This window comes from Pyrgilauda ruficollis, unplaced genomic scaffold (genome assembly GCF_017590135.1).
Source record: "Pyrgilauda ruficollis isolate IOZ18807 unplaced genomic scaffold, ASM1759013v1 scaffold154, whole genome shotgun sequence".
In the NCBI taxonomy this organism is placed as follows: domain Eukaryota; kingdom Metazoa; phylum Chordata; class Aves; order Passeriformes; family Passeridae; genus Pyrgilauda; species Pyrgilauda ruficollis.
In genome coordinates, this window is record NW_024514099.1 from 755,991 (window position 1) to 776,075 (window position 20,085).

The 20,085-nt window shown below is 35.2% G+C and overlaps 1 protein-coding gene across 11 annotated transcripts in view; it reads left to right on the forward strand.

Annotated features, from left to right (window-relative positions):
• The window catches only part of IL15 (interleukin 15), a 43,539-nt gene that overhangs the window by 18,331 nt on the left and 5,123 nt on the right, over window positions 1–20,085 (forward strand). For 4 of the 11 annotated variants that reach the window (XR_005954672.1, XM_041461798.1, XM_041461797.1 and 1 more), the window contains exons 3-6: window positions 8,165–8,265; window positions 8,676–8,757; window positions 8,911–8,952; window positions 9,790–9,933. Coding sequence is in view for 10 of the 11 variants with exons in the window: in XM_041461798.1 (XP_041317732.1) it covers window positions 8,165–8,265; window positions 8,676–8,757; window positions 8,911–8,952; window positions 9,790–9,933 (369 nt within the window). In the remaining variant the exon portion in view is untranslated. Of the gene's footprint in view, window positions 1–8,164; window positions 8,266–8,675; window positions 8,758–8,910; window positions 8,953–9,789; window positions 9,934–10,456; window positions 10,681–10,709; window positions 11,266–11,330; window positions 12,330–20,085 lie in introns of those variants that run through there. The other 7 variants (XM_041461801.1, XM_041461792.1, XM_041461795.1 and 4 more) reach the window with 6 other exon arrangements.

The window sequence follows — 20,085 nt, forward strand, 5'->3', positions numbered from 1 at the left end:
GCTATCACTGATGTTTTTAAAAAACCTCAAAGATTTATGCTTACATGTACAGTCAGCTGACTCCTTTGTTCCTTGAGGTCCCAACTGAAATGCCCAGAGACTTATTATGAGCAGCATGTCATAGAAAATGCAGTCATAAAACTTGGGTATAAAGCTAAGTCTAAACATCTTCCAGCATATAGTCAGCAATGTTTCAGTAGCCAGGTGGCAGCCTGGGACTCATCTGTGATAATTCCCATTAATTTTCCCTACTATCTTCAGTTGCATACTGGCACGTGTCTCTATGTGCATAATGCCTATTATGCTTTTTAGACCAAAAGACGCCAGGTTGTATGTGAATGGCCAGATATTTTTGCTAACTTTTACATTTGATTACGGACCAGGAGGACCTTACATGGTGTTTGGATAGGTATCTGCCAAAACCCAAATTTGTTCGCTGTTCTTTGCAATACAGCAAAGTAAATTGTTTGCAATGTTGTCCTTCCACTCAGGAGAAATAGGTACCTTGCTCTGGTGGCAGGGAAGCAGTAAGCTGTTGGGAAAGCAAAGAAAAACCTATATACCACAGTAGAGTTCTACTGCCTTCAGAAAACTGAGTTGTGTTCAGGCACACAGTCTGACATACAGTTATTAATATCACCAGTCACTTTTCTATTTTTAAATAGAGACCATAAGTGTGAGGCAGATAAAACTGTATCAGCCCTTGCTTAGAATGACATAAGACTGCATTCTAGCTTTACTGTTCAAAAGTGATGAAAAAACATGCTTGAAAGAAAATATTATGGAGAAATCTGATCTTTAACTAATCCCCCCTGTATGCTTTACCACAATGTGCATGTTGCACATACACTACTACTGTATTGCACTCAGCCCCTGTTACATGTATAAAAAAGTGGTTCAGTGTGCAAGCTCATAATGGCTACATTACACAAAAATACATTCAAAATTTACATGAAGAGGGAAGTTTCCATAGCACACACACTAGAGCTTTTCCAATAATCACTTCTGTATCTAAAGACAAGAGACTAAGAATGATTGTCCTGTTGCTGTAAGTCTATTGCATTATTATTTATAAATTATTTGTAAAGAACATTAAACAGAAACACTTTGTTTTCCAAACTTTCTTTCCTTTTCTATGTCTATCCTATATTAAATAAATCTGTAATAGAGATATTGTGTTCTTCTTTCTTAGAATCCTGATTCTAGTTTTTTCTGCCTATTCATGTGTTTACAGTGGTCTGTGTGCTGCTTCCTCAGTTCAATGACTATTTTTCCCCGGTTAATATTTTGGTCAAATTCTCAACAACTCTGGAAATAAAAATTTCACTGTTTTCAGGAAAGCTATTGCAATTGTCACACATTAGGATTTATTTCTGCTCTTTAAAGAACATTAGGAGCAGAAGAGAAAGTAGAATGTTTCAAACTGCACCATGCCTCTTTAATTCAGGATCCAACAATTTCCAGTAAAAGTATCCCTGTAAAAGAGGGCCATGGATTATAATCCTTTTTAAAAAAAGCTCTGAAAATACTGCCTAACTTCACAATTTTGAGAACTACATTTGCTAATTTTAGTATTTCATCTATTACAAGCGTGTTACAGATCTCTATCAGTATATGGTCTTACTCACAGTCTTTAAGCTGAGTATTTTGCTAAGGATGAGATATTATTTGTCCAACAGCTGTTCCTGTAACAATTATTTTTATGGTCTCAGAGTTTCCAATGTCATGCATCAATATGACATAATTTATAATTTTTTTGCTGTTCAAGTTTCCATGTTTAATACTGTTTTAGTTTCTAATATCCTATCCTAAAGGCACGGAAACTTAATCCATAATTGTGTTCTCATTCCCTGTTGGGTATTTCTTGCTATGATAAAAATATCACAAATAATATTCACAAGGAGTGCCTAACAACAAATGTATAGATCAGAACACATTTTGCTAAACAAAGCTTAGATCTGGCTCCATTTTGTGTGTTTTATTAATGCCCTTTACATTTTGAATATCTTTTTATTCTCACTGCTTATCTATCTGTGAGAACTTATTCTGAAAGGCCTTTTAACTAGTTATTACATATTGCATCCTGAAGGTGTCATTTGGGGATAAGTGGTCAAATATAACCATCTGTGCCTTACAAATGATTTTTTATTTTTTTTCTCTGAATTTTTTCTTTACTGTGTATTTGAGCTAAATTATTTTTGCCACTAGCAAAGTTTAGAGAGTCTCTGTGTCAATGGTGTTTGGCAAGCTAAGCTAGCATTAATATTATATATCCTTGCATCAAGAAAATATTAAGTTGATCTTTCACAATTTGAGGAATGATTGATACCTTGAAAAGACTGCCATTGCATGGAAGGATGAAAAGAGAAAGAAGCATATATTAGCTTTCTTTTCTGGCTGGATTTTGCTACCTGGCAAATATAAGGTCTATAGCTAAGTACAGGACACATATTCACAAGGCAATAGTCTGAGCTCTGGGCCTCAAGCACATTTTGCAAAAAAAACAAAGGTCAAAAGAAAATATTTAACTTCTTACATTTCACGTTCTGATGTTTATTCCTTTGAGTGGAATAGCAATGACTCTGTGACCTTTCAGCAAAATTTTCAAACAGGCATTGCAAACTTTACTCTCTAGCATAAATGCCAATTATCAGGAACATACAGGAGAAGGAAGGACTGTCAAAGCAAACCAACAACTACTTAAGCAAACAAAGAACATGTAAATACAAAATGTGAGTAAACTGAGAGAGGCTCCTGCCATGCTGATTACTGAGAATACTCTTTTGAAGGTTAACACTTCTCTGATACAAGCAGAATAAGCCGTGTAGGATAGTACTCAACAAGAATGTCACCACTATACAACAAAACCAAGAAAAGCGGTAGTTCTTGGTGAGAGAGAGGGGAAAGTAACCAAATAGGAATTGTATTTAAAGAATACCCAGTTTTATTGCTGAGAAAAAAATGCTTTAGCCAGCCTAGCTCTAGCTAAATACAAAACTGTTAAGAAAGCACTTAATGTCATAAAACCTTAAACATTTAACAAACCAAGGCATGGTTTGGCTCTCAGCCAGACAAGCATTCAGCCATGTGATTCAGTTTACGACCTAGTAATTCTATTGGCTTCCTTTCTGGTTCAGTAAGTACAAACCAGACAGAAGCATGGAAAGCTCACTCTTTACATTAAAACTTAGAGGAGGAGAGCTGCTGATAACACCTGGTGGAGCTTGAGGGCAGATTTCCAAGGCTTCAGTGCAAAGACTGATAGGAAGGGAGAAGAGGAACTACAATGGATTCAGGCACCATGATAGTGTGGAAGCAACTCTTTAATAGTTGCAGCATCAAATGATATTCAGAAGTTACCAGAGATGTAAAATAAGTTTTTTTGGCAGTGGTTTTGAGGGCTGCACATACAGGTAGCATCTGCGACAGAGTTTCTTATTGTCTCAGAGAAGATTAATGTGGTTCTCTGTGTTTATAAATTTGAATAATTACATTCTGACACTAATTCAAATTCAGGGCTTTTTTTCTTGCTTTCCCTTTGGTTGTTTCCTATAAGAAGCCTAAAGGAACTTAGGGATGAAAGAGCAGAGGGATTCTTCAGTGAAACTGCTTCTTTGACTTTCAGCATTTACTCTATGACAAGACACAAGGAACATGTCTTTTCTCTAAAACTTACTCATAATCCATGAAAATTTCATTTCAAAATTACTTATTTGAGGGCTCAATATGGAAACATCTATCTAGTTCAGAAGTACTACTTTATTTATGGGCTCCATTCCACTTCCAGTCACAGTTTATGAAACCTTTACTCTCCATAGCTCCACCCCCGGAAAAAAAAATTAGAAAAGAATGTTCTTTTGGTACAAGACTAGGGAAAAAAGTTGATTTCCTTCTCAGTCTTATGGACTCTGACATTCTGTATGCTTCTGAGCAGAGAGAAGGAGCTCCAATATTACGCACAATACAAAACCTTGAATAGATGCAGCGCTCTAGTTGTGCTAGTTACTTGGTAGTTTGTCCCCTTGAAGGTAATTGCACTAGAGCAAGAGGACAGAACAATTAATTAGTGGAGCCAACAAGCAGAGGATAGCAGAGCAAGAGCCATGGGGTGAGATTGTGTTGGGGGAGAAGGCAGAGTTCACTAAAGGAGGCTCTAATTATTGTGGGAAAAGAAACACCGAAGAATTGCTGCAACAATGCAAATGAGTGGGTGTAAAACTCAGCTCTACATGATGTAGACAGCACTTGAATACAGATCTAAAAAGACCCCTACTTTATGCATGAGACGTTTCTTAATAAAATGCCAAAGGACTGGAGAGAGCTGGAGGTGATGGTAAGATTTTAGAGGGAAATTTGCAGCAGTAACAGAGAAAAGAAGATTTAAAGTACTTTGCTACACAGGAAGCCAGAGAGAAAATGCTGAGGACACATATTTTTAGAACAGGGGAGAAGAAGAGACCAACTAAAATAATAATACTAAATAATGTGCAAGAAGTCTATTGCACTACAGAATGAAGATGAGAAATTGGAAAATAGATTGTTATGAGAGAGAGGTGTTTGAGAAGGCTGGCTTGCTCATGGGAACCAGGAAAGGGGGCCGATCAAGGAAAAAAGCTGTATGCTGGTTTGCTCATGGGAACCAGGAAAGGGGGCCAATCAAGGAAAAAGGCTGTATGCTTGAAGTCAAGAAGTTACAGAAAATTTGAGAGTAATCAAAAATTAAGAAGGTTAGACTTCAGGACTCTAGAGTTTTTTATAGGGTAAGAGTTTTCTGCAAATGGTGAAAGACTCTCAGGACATTCCAGGATTTTGAAAGAAGTGGACATAAAGTTCTGGCAGGGAAACATATTGAGGTCTGAGCCACCAGTCATGAAGAAAACACTGGCAGTAGTTCCCTTTTACCCATAGAAACTGAAAATGGTATCACCAGTTTCTAAATCCCTCATAAGATCTGAGTACATTGTATGCTTCTGGTCACTTGTTTTCAAGAACAAGGAAGCAGATGAGGAATAAAGATATAAATAAAGAATGAAAATGTAGTTCAAAATAAGGAGAAAAAAGAGAAGACCTTTGCCAATAGAACCAAATGGCATAGCCTGGAAATATACTTTCTTATTTATGAATATCTTATCTCAAGGATTCAAGGAGACATTTATAAGCAAATATTAATAAAGAAGTTTAGATATATGGTCTAAACATAGGCAGAAACATGTAATTTTAACTGTTTGTATTTTCCATCACATGTAACTTACATACTGTCAAAAGCCACAAATATTTTCTTTTGAGCAACTTAGATTATTGTTTCTGTGACAGCCAAACCAGCAAAGTCATTGACTGTTTCTGCTTTGTTAAAGAAAGGTTTTTTCATTTGCTTGCAGATTTGCTTCTTTAAAGAGAAAACAATACAACTGTACCTTAGATATCACTCAGAGGTAACTGCTCTTAAAATGCTTAATTTAAGTTCATTATTAAAAACCAGCATTTCCTGCCCAAACATTGCGTATATCATAATTTATTTTTGGAAGAGCATATATTCACTTCCAAAGGCTTTAATCTTTAGAGTAACAAGTAATCAGGACACAAGCTACAAGCTACCAGAGATGTAATGAAGACAGAGAGTAATTAGTTAATGATTACACAGAGTAAGAAATCAAAACCAGACATTATCCAAAGAAAATTTTGACATTACAACATTATGTGTTCAAGGCAGGAGAATGATTTGGAAAAGCTTCTAATCCGGCTAGCAATGCTTCTGTTGTTGAATAATAGTTTGGATGAAAGAATTAAGAAATTCAAATAGAAAATGGCCCTGCATTAGGCCTGCAAAGGAGTGTGTTGGGGGATGTAGCTGACATTGAAACCTCTTCATGAACAAATGGAGTACCCTTTAGAATATGCATGTAGTATATTTTTCACATATTTATCATCAGTACAAGATTTCTATTACTTCTAAAAACTAAGCATTTATTTCACACCAGCAATTATTACAATAAAGGTTACCTACAATATTTAAGAAAACCAAAGATGCAGATATTCAGTCATTAAGAACACAGTGTTCCAGTGTCATTACAGTGAACAATTATTTAAAATAAGAAACAAATAACAAACTAATGATAACCCTGGTCCATTATTCACTAGATATAATATATAATTTCCTCACATGAAAACTTTGTTCTGGAGCATAAATTTTACAATTCATTTGGTCTGGACCTCCCTCTCAAATCAATTTTTTAAGGCCCCATAACACTAATTATAAATTATAAAGCTATTATAATTACAAAGCTAGTTTGTGCTTATGGACCCATCATAAGTCTTTCATATTTTAATTTGTTGGCACCTCATCTCATTTCATAAAATCTAGCTTATAGAATGATAAAAATGTTTAGCTACTGTAAAATATTTCTAGTATACTTTAAATTATTTTCTTAAAACATGCTTTCTTCAGCTGTATTCACCAATCAGTTTAAAATTACTTTAAATACACTTGAAGTTTCCCCACAAGGCTACTTCTGACTTCACTTAGATAATAATAATACTAAAAAATACCCCAAACCCAACCAAAATAGGATATTTTCTAAGGATTAGCATATCAAATGAAAGAAGTTAGTATGCAGATTTAACAAAAGCAAACTAACAAAATCCAAACCCAAAAGAAATAACATGGCAATTTCAAATCAATGTTAGCTGTGAAAAGGATAAAGCCTTTCTGTTATATTATAGCAAAATGATTTAGCTCTTTTCACCATATTTATGCAGTTAATAATTCTTTTCCTTTTTTATCCTGTATATGTGAAAACCATACATGTACAAGTACTTTGTATTTTGGGTTTAGTAATCATATTTTCAATTTCCATTTGTTGTGGAAGCAGTGACAGGTTTAGCCTTGCTTGTAGAGTTACTTTGGCTGATGATAACACAGCATGTTCCAGATGGAAGTTGTTCAGAAGATGTAGGAGATGTTACCTGCTCTGTCCTTACTGAAATTTAGATTGTCACAGTATCATTCACTCACATAGCTTTTATTTAACAGGTTTTGGACAAACAAAGAGGATAAAAGGGACTGACACTGCGTCCCATTATTGAATGTGGAAATTTATGTAGGATTAGGTAACTATGCTATTTCAGCTCTATCTTTGGGGATTGGAAACAAAATAATTGCAATGTATATAAAGCATTTTCTATTTAAGAGAGTAGCAAATATTTGTTACAAATACTTTCCGGAAATCCTGTCACACGTGTGATCATTACTCTGCTGGCTCTGCTTTATTAAGGTGGCTTTAAGCAAGTAAGCTGCAATCCTGACAGTGCATGGACTGACCTCCCATTTGGATATTTTCATCCCTTCTCTGGTCCATTTTTAAATATTTACTTGCAAGTTTGCAGGTAAAGAAATGTCATTTGAGTCAGTTATAGAGTATTGCATGTTGGATAAGGAACAAACCCTTGGGTCAAAACCACTGCACTGCAGCAGATAATTAACCTAAGCCTGTGAGGGAACTTCATCAGCTAAATCAAAGGGCTTGTGACTTTGGAACAAAGGTTACCAGGCTGTGCACAGGAAAATGTTTCCTGATGGACAACACACAGCTTCTCACAGCTTCTCCTTATTTCCAGTTGCTAAACTCCACTGAGGAAATTCTTAAATCCATCATTGCCCACTATTAGACACACATACACTGTGTAAAGAAATGTAAGTATATACTATATCTAAATATTTTATTTAACATTTGTACGCATAACTATAGTGTTTTATGCATTCGATGTAGAGTCTCACATATATGCAACCACAGTATTGGAGTTAAAGTTGTAGGCAATTAATTGAATTTGGATAAAAAATGGTAGCCAGGGGAGAGGTGGAAAACAAAAGTTATTTAATATTGGCTCTGCATTAAATTGCAGCCTGCAGTATGAATTGATAAATAAATAGGGAGTCCAGGATGAGTTCAGGTTTTCACAGTGTGCCTTCAGCATCTGATTTTCTACCAGCTGTTTGGTAAAGTGATTATGTATTTCTCCAAGCTACAAATCAGTTGGTCTTTCCAGCTACACACAACAGGGTTGTCTTTATTGGAAGTCTTGGAAAATTGGTTAATTAAGTCAGTACTAAAGCAAAATTCTGTGGAATCAAATTGTGACAAGGTATCACCTTGGCTGTGTCTTTCAGAAAACACACCTGAAAAGTATTTGTCTGAGGTATCTGCTTCTGAACAGCCATTGCTTTTGCCTTTTACAGAATGGGATGGGACTAATCATCTTCTTCCTATGGTAAGTTAATGTCAATCAGACAGTAATTACAAATTATTTACTTTTACTATCACAGCTGTTACTTGTCTTCAGTCACTTCAGAGAGTGGAGACACTCTTTTACACTTTAAAAGAATTTTAGGTATTTTACATTAGGTAATTGAACCTTTCTCTTGCATTATGCTCTCTAAATATGGCCTTCTAAAAAACCCACATTGTTTATACTGTGTGTGACATGAGATACAGTTTTTATGTATCTATGTGATTTTATGATTTGTCAAATATGCTTGCTTGCCCCAAACATTTACTATATGTATTTACATGTAAACACTGTATCTGCAATATCTTACAATGCTGAGTCCTTTTTTTCAGCATAAATGTTGTAGGTACCTCCCATTTAGCCTAATGGGCACTGTGTCTCTTCTGTTCTAGTGCTTATGTACCAAAGACAGAAGCCGGTCATTGCAAGTGGGCAGAAGTTCTGGAAGATTTGGAAAGGATCAAGACATCCAAAGTAAGTTCATAAAACAGTCAGCATTTCATATAATCATAGATGAAGACTTAATAAAATATTTAGCACTGCACTCAGCTAAGTAACGTTAGTGAGAGCGAGAGGGATGGTGTTTGTTAGCTAATGCTTATAATTCCAACTCTTGTTTTCTTGTAGGATATTGATGTCAGTTTATACACTGCAAATGCAGATGAAGATGTAAGTAAACTTCACATATGACCACAACTAATGTTTAATGTGGTGGCTTCATAGCCTTACTAGAAATTACCCCCTAAAGTAGACTTGTTCTAATTTGATAAAAGTATCTAAAATCAAATAATTTGCCCTGGAATAAATAGTTCTTCTAATCAATGTGTTTATGATAAATTATGGAAGCAGGTATTAATTATCCTTATTTAGTCATCTGCTGCTAAAATTAATCAATTGAAAGGGATGATCAAGGCCATGTTGGGTGGGGCTTTGAGCATCCTCGCCTACAGAAAGGAGTCCCTGTGCACAGCAGAGAGGTTGGAAGTACAGAATCTTTAAGGTCCCTTCCAAACCAAACTATTCTGTGATTATGTGATTCAAAATAAATTTTTCAAGGCAAACAATGCTAAAATAATTCTGGGATTAATTTTTCATTTTTCATTTCATTTTTCATTTAAGGTAGCATTACCTCCTTCCTCTACTCTCTTACCCATTCTGAATTTAGATCTCTGAGTTAAAGCGTTAAAACTATTAAGAATAATATTAAATAAATTCCACAATGTTTAGTTATATGTTCTTCACTAAGACACTATGGTTCACCCCATCTTAGCAAACTGCTTGGTCTTTTTGTTCTTAGCTCTCACAGCCCATTTCTGCAGATATTCAAATGTATTTGAATAGTAAAAAAAGATGCCCAGTAAGTAAAAATCAGCCTCTTTGTGGCTGATTTTATCTTAGATTACATCTCACTTATACCTGTGTTTAAATTATATAATAAGTTATGTCCTACATTTGCTTATTCCTTTTTAGTAATAAAACTATTGCAACTGTATTTTTTTTTTTCAGGAAGAATGCCAAGAACTTGTCATGAGGTGCTTTTTCTTAGAGACAGAAGTGATAATTCAAGAATGTCGTATCAAAAATTGCAGCAAAACACAGGATGTGTGGAACATATGGAAAAATGGAAATGAAAGCTTCGAAAAAAATAAGGTAAGCAACACCAATGGTGTGTGGAAAAAAGACAAATTAAAAATATTACTTCTGTAGCAGAAATACCTCTTTGTTACATAAATGGTGGGATGAAAACTAATGAGATTCCAGTAACCTGTACTCGTAGTAATGAAAAATCAGTGGTTTTTAGAAAAACACATTTAGAATTCCCATCAAAGCAAATACTTTTCTGCATGCTTACATATTTCAGGATGTTTGAATGTGTGTGTATAAATGACAGTTTGCAGCTTCAGTACCTGCAGTCTGATAAGTTAGACACATGCAGAAAAGTATCTTAACTTTCAGAGAGACAATAATTTGCATCTTTCACTGAAGTGATGTACCTCTCAAAGACAGTCTTATTCAAAAAGCCAGGAACTGCACACACCATGGAAGCCTCCACTTATATATTCCATTGCCATTACCTGCAGTGGAATTATTCCCCAAAACAGGGCAAAAAACCTAATTCTCTATCAGAATGAATGGATCAGTATCCTACTTTACTATTGCATTTTTTTTTCAGTTGACTTCCACAAAATCAGAAAAATGCAAAGCATGTGAAGAATACGAAGAAAAAAATTTTACAGAATTTGTACAAAATTTTGAAAAGGTTATACAAAGGGATTGCAAACACTGACCAAAAGAAATAAGCTGGGAAACAAGATTCTTGCAGGAACACTCTCAAATAAATTAGATTATCACCAAAAATAAACCAGAAAAAAATTACAGTCCTCTTGGCTCTCTCTTAATATATCTGTTTCCATTGTGGTTTTCAGGTAAACCCAATTACTTCTTCTACCCAAGAACTCAAAGTCAAAAATTAGAATATTTATGTGAAGACTCTTCTTTGGCCTTTTCCCCCTTTTGTACAATGCTAGCATATGGGCATTAAAAATGATCTCCAGTCTTCTCACAGAATGTAAAGCTGGTGCTTGGTTCACTTAGCCAACAACATGTTCTGTTCCTTCATTTGTTACCTGTAACATGACTTTATTCATTAATGTAATGACTACAACTTCTTTATTGATTACCAAAGATTTCAATTGAGATGTCAACCAAAGCAGTGTTAATTTAATTCTTGGAATAAAAGAGCTGATCAAGTCTCTTGCACTCTTAAAAAAAAAAAAATCTATGAATTAGGTAGAAATCTTGCCTGTGAAGTAGGGTTTGTAACTTTAGTCTCCTTTTGGGAAAGAACTTTGAAGACACGAATCACTTTTGACCAATTATTGGAAATCATAACTGTATTTCTAAGACTCAGTGTAGTCACCTGTCCTCTTGTATTTCTGTAATGTTGTCCAGTCTCCTTTGGGCTCTTTCTAAACTAACTGCTTTCCTCATGATTCATATTCATGTCATACCGGCTGCCATCCATAATAAGTAATTATTTTCTCCAGGCACCTCCATTTCTCTATCTTCAACTGATAAATGGCTGAGTCATTCAGCTGTCCACTTACTGGGAAGGAAGTTTCAATCTCATTATGGCAACAAACACACTGTCTGCTTCTCTTTTATTGTTGGGATGCTCCCAACAATCAGTCTTTAGCACTCTGAGGAGATGAATCTCCAGTAAACTGCAAGAGGAAGAACATAAATGTGAGCATGTGGGATGTCATCTTCTGGGGGACTTGTAGACAAACAGGTTGGTAAATTCATAAGCACATTGATATCAGCATTAATCACTGGTAGAAATATCACAAAAAAGAAATAAATTATTTTCCACCATAAAACATCAAAACCAGAAGTGTTTATTACATAGTTTGCATGAAATAAAATGGTCCTAAATTTTAAATTTTTCCTTAATTCAGGGATATGCACTGAATATGATTTTTCCTTACCTGATGTCACGTGCACAGGAAAGGTAACACCAAGTTACAACTTTGGTCTCTAGTCAAAGAGATAAAGGGACTTTCCTTATTTCTGGCTTAGAGAGGGAAACGGTATACTGATTATGGGGGAACCAAAGAGCTGCTTTGCTCAGAATTTTCTTTATCTTGACCGTTTTGAAAATCAATTTCCTGATTTTATTTTGTTTTTCATTAACTCATTTACCAGTGGCAAGTATGTTAAATACTGTGAATTTGTGTTTCCAAAGAATATTGCTAAGTCTGTGACCACTCAGCTTGTCACTCTGTTAGCCACTTCCTGTTGGACACTGGCCATACCCCTTTTATTTCATTTTACTTCCACCTGGTCAATGTGCATATTCTGGGATTAAAAGAGGCCATTTGCCAATCTGGATCTCCAGCATTTCTGTTAGGGCTTACTTTTTCCTGAGAGCTATGTAGCCATCTGAAAGCTTTACCACATCCTGAATTCAATGGTTGTAATAAATTATCTGGTTGGTATAAAGGAAGGACTAAATTAAGGCCAGCTTGTTATTTGGTTGGTTTGTAGTTTTTTTTTTTTTGTGTGTGTTTTTTTTTGGGTTTTTTGTTGGGTTGTTGTTTTTTTTTTGTTTGTTTTTGTTGTTGTTTTTGTTTTGGTTTGGTTTTTCTTTTTTGGGGGGGGGTTTTGGGTTTTTTTTTTGTCTTGTTTTGTTGTTGTTGTTGTTGTTGTTGTTGTTGTTGTTTTTGTGGTTTTTTTTTTTTTTTTTAAGTTAGGAAATTCATATATATTCCAGAGGAAAAGTTTCAATATGACTAAAACATCGACACATCTGATCTGACTTGTTAGTCTTGCAGGCAGAACAATGGCTACTTTTGAAGTAAACATCTCCAGGTTAGAGAAGGTGTTTCTTCTACACAGGGTTGAGTTATTTGTGTGGCATTTACTAGCTAATATTTTCCAACTGCTCTTGTCAAATATTAAGGAAAAGACTAATACTGTATTTTCTCCAACAAATCCTTGTCAGGGGACTAAGGTGACTCATAGCAGATTGTTTCTATGTAAAGAAGAAACAATAACTACCTTTTGACACCAGAAGAGAAGAAAAATGCTCTTCCATCAAAGTTTTGCACTACATAGTTCTGTTTTCCTGACTTTGCAATAATATAAAATCTGCTTTTCCTTTCCATTCCTAGTACTTAGTATCCACATTTCTTGTCTATATATTAAGAGGATAATGCAAGTAGCACTAGTGCAGATGATATCTGACATCCTCTGCCTTCTTGATGTTTTATTGGACCCTGAAGATAAATATGAGTTGTTTATGCATAGAATGTTGCCTCTAGTGGCTCCAAAATGTTTGAGCACCTGTTGATCAGGTACTGTTCAGATGATTTCACAGACATTTTAAATTCTGAACTGCAGATACCTTTCTTGTTAGGACCTTCAGTGTTTTGAGGAAAACATAAGAGGGAATTCTCTGCCTGCAGTGACATAGCTGGGGGATCAACAGCAATTTCAGATTATCCATCTTGTTCATATGCCTATGTGAGCAAAATAATAGTAAAGAAATGTACTTCAACATCCATTCCAGCTCCATGGGGCAAAAGCTCAGACAATGAATATTTGAGTCAGCCAGCCAACGTACAGAGGCAATACTTACAATGGAGGGAAAACAGCATATTTGATATATTTATATAGATATATATAGTGATATCAACAGGTATTCTCCATGGATAAAGCAGGAATTTCTGTACAGCATCAGAAGACTGATCAACATGACACTCAGCCATACTTAAAAGGGACATTCTGTAAAGTCTAAAGGGTTATATCATTTCTAGAGGCAGAGAAGAAACAAACTTTGCTCATATGAATTCTATGGAATTTTACTCTCATGCACTTAGGGAGGAAAAGAAAGCCATAGATGAGCAAGCTTAGCATTTTTTCAACAAAAAACTCAAATCAGCACCTTGAAACTGTCTCCTTCCAACTATTTTCCCTCAATGTTGGAGAATTCACCTCTTCTTATCAAAAGGCTTAATTAAGCCAATAATTAACAACTTAGACAAAAGGAAAGAAATATGTTTCATATTTATCTCACCCTCTTCTACATGCTTATTAAATGTATTTTCTTGACCAAGTCAAGCCAACCAGGAATCAAATGGCTTTGTAAAAATGGGGGGAAAGATGAAGCAGTACAATAAAGAATGAAAAATCTGTTGAGATAACGGACTTATCTGTGCCATGTTATAAGCAGCTCACTACCTCTAAAAGCTAAAAAACATATAAGAGAAACAGGAATGGAGTTGGAACATGAAAAGAAATCAGAGGGTTTTCTGGGAATTTTCTTGAGAAGTACCAAAGGCTAAAAAAGCTTATTTTAACTTTAACATACAAATTAGTGTCTTATACTATCTGAGTCCTCAACCATACAAACTTTTCCCCTTTTTTCCTTTTCCTAGCAGGACTCAATACTTCTCAGGGCTTTTCACTTCACTATATACAAAACTGTTTCTAATGAACTGTTTTTGCAAGATTTAGTAAAGGAAAACAAAGAAATGCAACTACCTTCTCCTATGTCAAGATGCTTTCCTGAAATAAAATTATAAAATACATTGACAGTGCTGCTGAAAGGACCTTCACTAAATCCCAATACAGTATTTTGTTGTGAGGTGACCAGAAGCCATCAGTTGTAGCTTTGTTTTTTTAATGCCTTTCAGGAGGAAGCAAGTGTATTCAGCTTTTCAAGATGAAATACTGAAGGACAGTAATCCTTACAGAACCTTAATGGCTGTTCTACCACACATGACAGACTGAAAGAAACTGACAAAAGAGAATTTAAGAGAAATTTAAAATATACTTATGTCATTGGAATACAACACAAACAACTATAACATTAATTGAAACAGTTTACCTGTGCCACAGATAAAACTGAGAAATCATTATTTTTAAAAGTTGCCTTTCCCAGCTCTTCTAAGAGTCACATATATCCTGCAGTTAAAAATATATTTAAAAAAAAATCTACCTGGAAACCTATAGTCTTGCAGTAATGCAGGACATATCAGTAATCCCAGTTTGAGTGTCTTTTGAGCCATTAGTTTCCCAATGAGTGAAAATTTTGTCTATGAAGAAAAGAAAAAAAACCTAATATTTCTTATGATTGATAGAATCTACTATTTTTCAATGGAGTACTGAGAAGCCAAACCTTAGTTTTGGTCAATCTTAAGGCATTCAGATGAGTTTATTCAGTAGCACATGGAACTTCCCAATCCTCCGAGGCAGTGATACTGAATAGCAGGCATTAATCATAATCCATTATAACTGGGAATTTCTTCTCCTCATTAACCTTAGTTGTAGATTTTTACATCCTGTTTTCCAAGAATCTTCTTTTTCTTTTTTCAGTTGAAGATATCAAATGAGAGATTATGTTTCCTTTGGTTTCCTTGGCAACTAATTCAAAGAAGATGAGATCATTAAGAATAATTCCTGTAACTTTTTTCTGTAACAAGCTTCCTGCTTTCATGAACCATTTGACATTTTAAAGTTTTTACCTGAAGTCTTCAGACAACATTTGTCCCTCTTACACTTCCTACTGCAGGCCAGTGACCTGGCTTTATTTTACCCCAGACAAGTTTCCCAGCAGTAGGTATCAGTCATTTGGATAAGTTAATGTAACCAAAATCCCTTAGCTGTACTGTAGTTTTATCGCATCACATAAATCCTTTTTAGGACTTCATCTCCAGTATTTTATACCACTAATAAATTATGAAGATCTACTTGGGACAACTTAGACAAAATTAATTGAATTTCTGAAATTGTTTGTAAGTTTTAAGTTCTCCAGCTATAACAGACAAGATGCAGATGTTAAGCATTGGCTTAAAGACCTAAAGGGGTTTTTTTGGTCAGTTTTATGTCCTCTTTTTTTCCTATAATGACCTTCTGAAAACACGAATAATTCTGCATAGTCTGTGACTTATTTCAGCATTGGTGAAGGAATCTCAAGCAGAAAAACTTCCACGAAGCAGGCATCAATTGTGTCAGAGCTGGAACATAAGCTTCCCCAGATATGTGCTTGTGTAGTTATCTGTGACTGACAGTAAGCCAAGCCATGGAAATGATTCCCTGTCCTCCTCAATGCAAAGGAAAAGGCACCATCACCAGCAGCCAGTGGCTCTTTGGAAGCATTTCTTGAGAAGCCATAATTTCTGTCTCTGTGCAGTGGAGCTCCTGGAAATCCGACTAAGAGCTGCATAGGGTGGTGATAGCTGTGAGGCTATCCTGGAACATGGTTGTTATACAGATAATTTTTTTCTAGGAAAGCTGCCTTAAAACAAAAATTTCAAAGTTGAGTTCTCTGGATTTTATCGAAGACATCTATGCTTATACAAATAAAAAGAAAGGGTGGGGAGGTGAACAGGCCCAGAGCATCCTATTTGGGCTTGGCCACATGAATTTATGAGTCTGCATTTAGTCCCAGAAAGTAAGGAGTAATTTTAAGCTGCACTGACATAAAGGGACAGGACAAAAATAACAGCATTGCTGACAGATACATGCTATAAGGAATCACAAGGAAAGGATGAAGGCATAGAAAGCATTCTTTTTCCCTCTGGTCCTTAAAGTTATTCCAACCACTAAATATTAAAGTTGACAATATTTGGAATGTAACACTCAGATATGTGTGACTCCTCTCACTAAGCTTTTACCTGCATCTTCCAAACCTGCACAATACAACCAACTCAAGAAGTACTATATGTTGAAACCAGAGCATCCTTTCTCCCTTAGCAGCTGTAAGTAGCATTTCAAGTGCAAACCACCTCAGCAATGGTAATCTCTAAGTACTCTAACCACAACAATCATCCAGACCCTGGGAAACTGAGGGAGAATAACACACAGCTGTTTTCTTAGCTGCATATCTTGCTCATGAATGCTGAGACTAGCAAATCTCGAGGTTCTGAGAAGGGAGTAAAAATTAGGTAACATATTCAGTGTTTACAATGTCAACCCATGCTGGGAATAGTTTGGTTTATTAATGACAGAAAAGATCTGCCTTTACTCTTTCTACTTTCTTGTTTCATGATAAAAAGCATTTTATGTTCTTCCTTCTACAACCCTCTTCTCTTTAAGGGAGTTACACTGCACAATACTTAGGACATGGGGACATATGTTGTAACTTGAACATTACAGCTGGACAACATTTCTGCAAAGAAAAGGTGTTTATTTCAAACAATATTCACTCACAGTTTTTGCTACAACAAAAATATTTAAAGAGAGCTGAGAAATCTAATAATATTTAAGATCATTATTGGCTGTTTTCTGATTTGCAAGCAGAGCTGCAAATTATTTTTTTTGCTTGAAAATATTTTCTACCAGAAATTTATTTCATCTTCATAAACAGTGTCCAAAGCAACTTCTTAAGCTGCTGCTTTATTTTTAGTCTACTGATGTTATTGTAAAAAGATAATAAAAAATATTTGTCAAAATCACGTTGTGAAGTAGTTTGCATTTTTTGCAAATCCTAGGAAAATACCTTTTGGCATACTAGCACATGTAAAGAGTATATAGATTACATTCTTAAACTTCCTCAGGACTTGAGGGAAATTTACAGTAGTTTTTATTCTGTACTCCAAAAAGGATTATTGGAATTTCCAACTTTCACTATTGTCAAACAAAAAAAAGGCAACTTAGAGTAAGTCCAGAGAAATTGGCTCAACAGTAAAAAACTTGGCTATACCTAAAGAACGTAGAATTAAGAATTTTCCATTCCTTGTGTAAATGTAAGACTCAATCTCTTTCAATACAAGTGTTTCTTGTATTTTTTCCCCAAGATGACTCAAATACTATCTGATATGTACCTTTGGCAATACTTCTACAATGAGTGGTACAAACTCATTTTTGTTTTGCAAAAATAATGAGAAAACCCACCTTGTGCTTGAAATTTCTTGTGTTTTTCCTTGATGAAAGAGCTGAAAGTGTTTTTTATTAAAATCAGGAATTGAGTTGTCCAAAATAATACAAATGCTTTTAGAATCAAAGGATATATAACTCCTTTTTTACTCCATATAAAAATACTCAAAAGTTTCTCAGAATATATTCTAACAAGGGAAAATTACTGTAAAACATAAGTCTGAATTTTTAGAATTTTAGTCATTTCAAAAGTTAGAAATTCAATAGATTCCTGTGAAGAAGCCCTACAACACCCTTGCTGAGGGTAGAGACATAAATAAAGAATAACAAGAATTTTTTTTAAAAGTTATAAGGAAAATAGAGTATTTGAACATGATTCAGATGACTATAATTTAATTTTAGTTTTGCTTTTTTTTTTTTTTTTTTTTTTTTTTTTTTTTTTTTTTTTTTTTTTATCTTTTGTACCAAAATGAAGAGCAATGCCAGTGTTTATAAACTTCTCTTTTACGGCTTGGGCGTTCTATCTTTAGGCCCTGCAGCGGGGGCGGGTCTGTGAAATAAAAATTTTTTTTTTTTTTTTTTTTTTTTTTTTTTTTTTTTTTTTTTTTTTTTTTTTTTTTTGGTCTTAAAGCATCTGGTTACACTTTCAGGGTTAGATCATGCCTCCACGATACAGCCTTTCATATGGATTGTGAGAATGGCAGTATCCTTACAATAAAGAAGTTGTGGAGCAATGAGGTGACAATTCCTTGGCATGAGAAGCAGAATTTAGAGAAGTCTGTGCATCACCAGCCTTCTGCTGTGGACAGCTGTCAATGCTTATTGTTTAGACGCCTTCTTTTTAGGAATTTGAAAGAATTTTATGAAAGCAAAAAGAAAGAAAATGAGAAAGATGACTGAGATGAGTCACTGGTAGCAACATCTATGCTGTAAGGGTTACATTTCAGACTGAGATACAACTTTAAGCCAAAAGGATGTTCCCAATACAGCAAAGTGGTAAACCTCCTCATGGCCAGCCTCTTGATCACAGGCTCAAAAGAAGGGACAACTAATAGTTTCTCTAATTAGTTGATTTTTTCCTTGCTATTTAACCTCAAAGATATTTATAAGGGTCAAAATTATTCTTCTTTCTACACCTGCTGACATAAATATGTAATTTCTCTACTTACCCTACCAGTCCTTCTTTAAACATAAGATTGCTGAGGTGTAGAATATCCAGTATTAATGGCAGAAAGCAGATAATGCACATACTACGTGTTCTTGCCAGCTGTGAACTGTGATCAAACAACAAAGAGCCCCTGAGCATCTCTTATCCTCTGCTACTGAAAATATCTAACCAGCTCTCCAGCCACTGACCTGTCTTGCAGGCAAACACTTTTGGAAGTCCTCCAGCAGTGGAGGGGAGTGAGTGAAAAGATGGGGATGAGTTTGGTCCAGAGGTCAACCCACAGTACCCATTCTGTGCACTGTAAGTACAGAGCTGCTGTCCTCTGGTGTCTGAACTCAGAGGCCTGCAAATTGCAGAGATTCCTAATCACACTTCACTGCATAAAAATAACCTCTCAATTTATTATTCCATCCTCAACATGTACTACTCAGCATATTCAATGCACTAAGCACATTTTGGAGTTAATGTGAATTAAAGATTAACTGTGACAAACTGAACTTTTCAACCAAGTATCCAAAGGGAAAATACCAACTAAGCAATGCTGAAGTTCCATGAAGACAAAGCATGTGCTCAAGTAACAGCTTTCCAAATCACATGGCCAGGAGTAATTGGTAAGCTTTGCAATCAGGTTAACAAACTGGATATGGATTCTCCTGTGCTCCCATTTCTATGTCTGTGTGGTTCCAGAGAGGGTCTTATCAAGGCCAGGGTTAATGAACAAATGTGTGCAGTCCTTTCCTTCCTGCAGAGCCATTACACTGCCACAGCAGAAAACACAAATGTGTTTTAACTGTGAATGTCCTCTGACCATCAAGAGGAAACCTACTCTGTAAGATTAGTCTGAGCTCTCAAGAGCGTTGGAGGCTTAAGCTGAACATTAGTGTTTAGTTTTCCACTAGGACAGTTAAAAAAACACCAGACGTAATATCTTTGCCGCGTTCTGGCCCTTCACGTGTTGGACGATTTCCCAAATAACTTATAAGAAATTAAAGGGGATAGGTCACAGTAATAATTACAGTAAATAGAATCTAGGTAAGTCTAGTTCAGTGAACTTTATAACATTTTCTTGTAAGTATTCAAGTGACACCAAGTTTATTTAAAAAACCTTCTTGAAACACATGCAATTGTGCAACTTCTTTCAAGGAACAGACAGCAGATGATAAACTATAAACATTAGCTTAAATCATAAGAGTATCTCTCTTTAAACCTTAGACATAAGGTTTATTATTTTCCATAATACACTTATTAGAGTA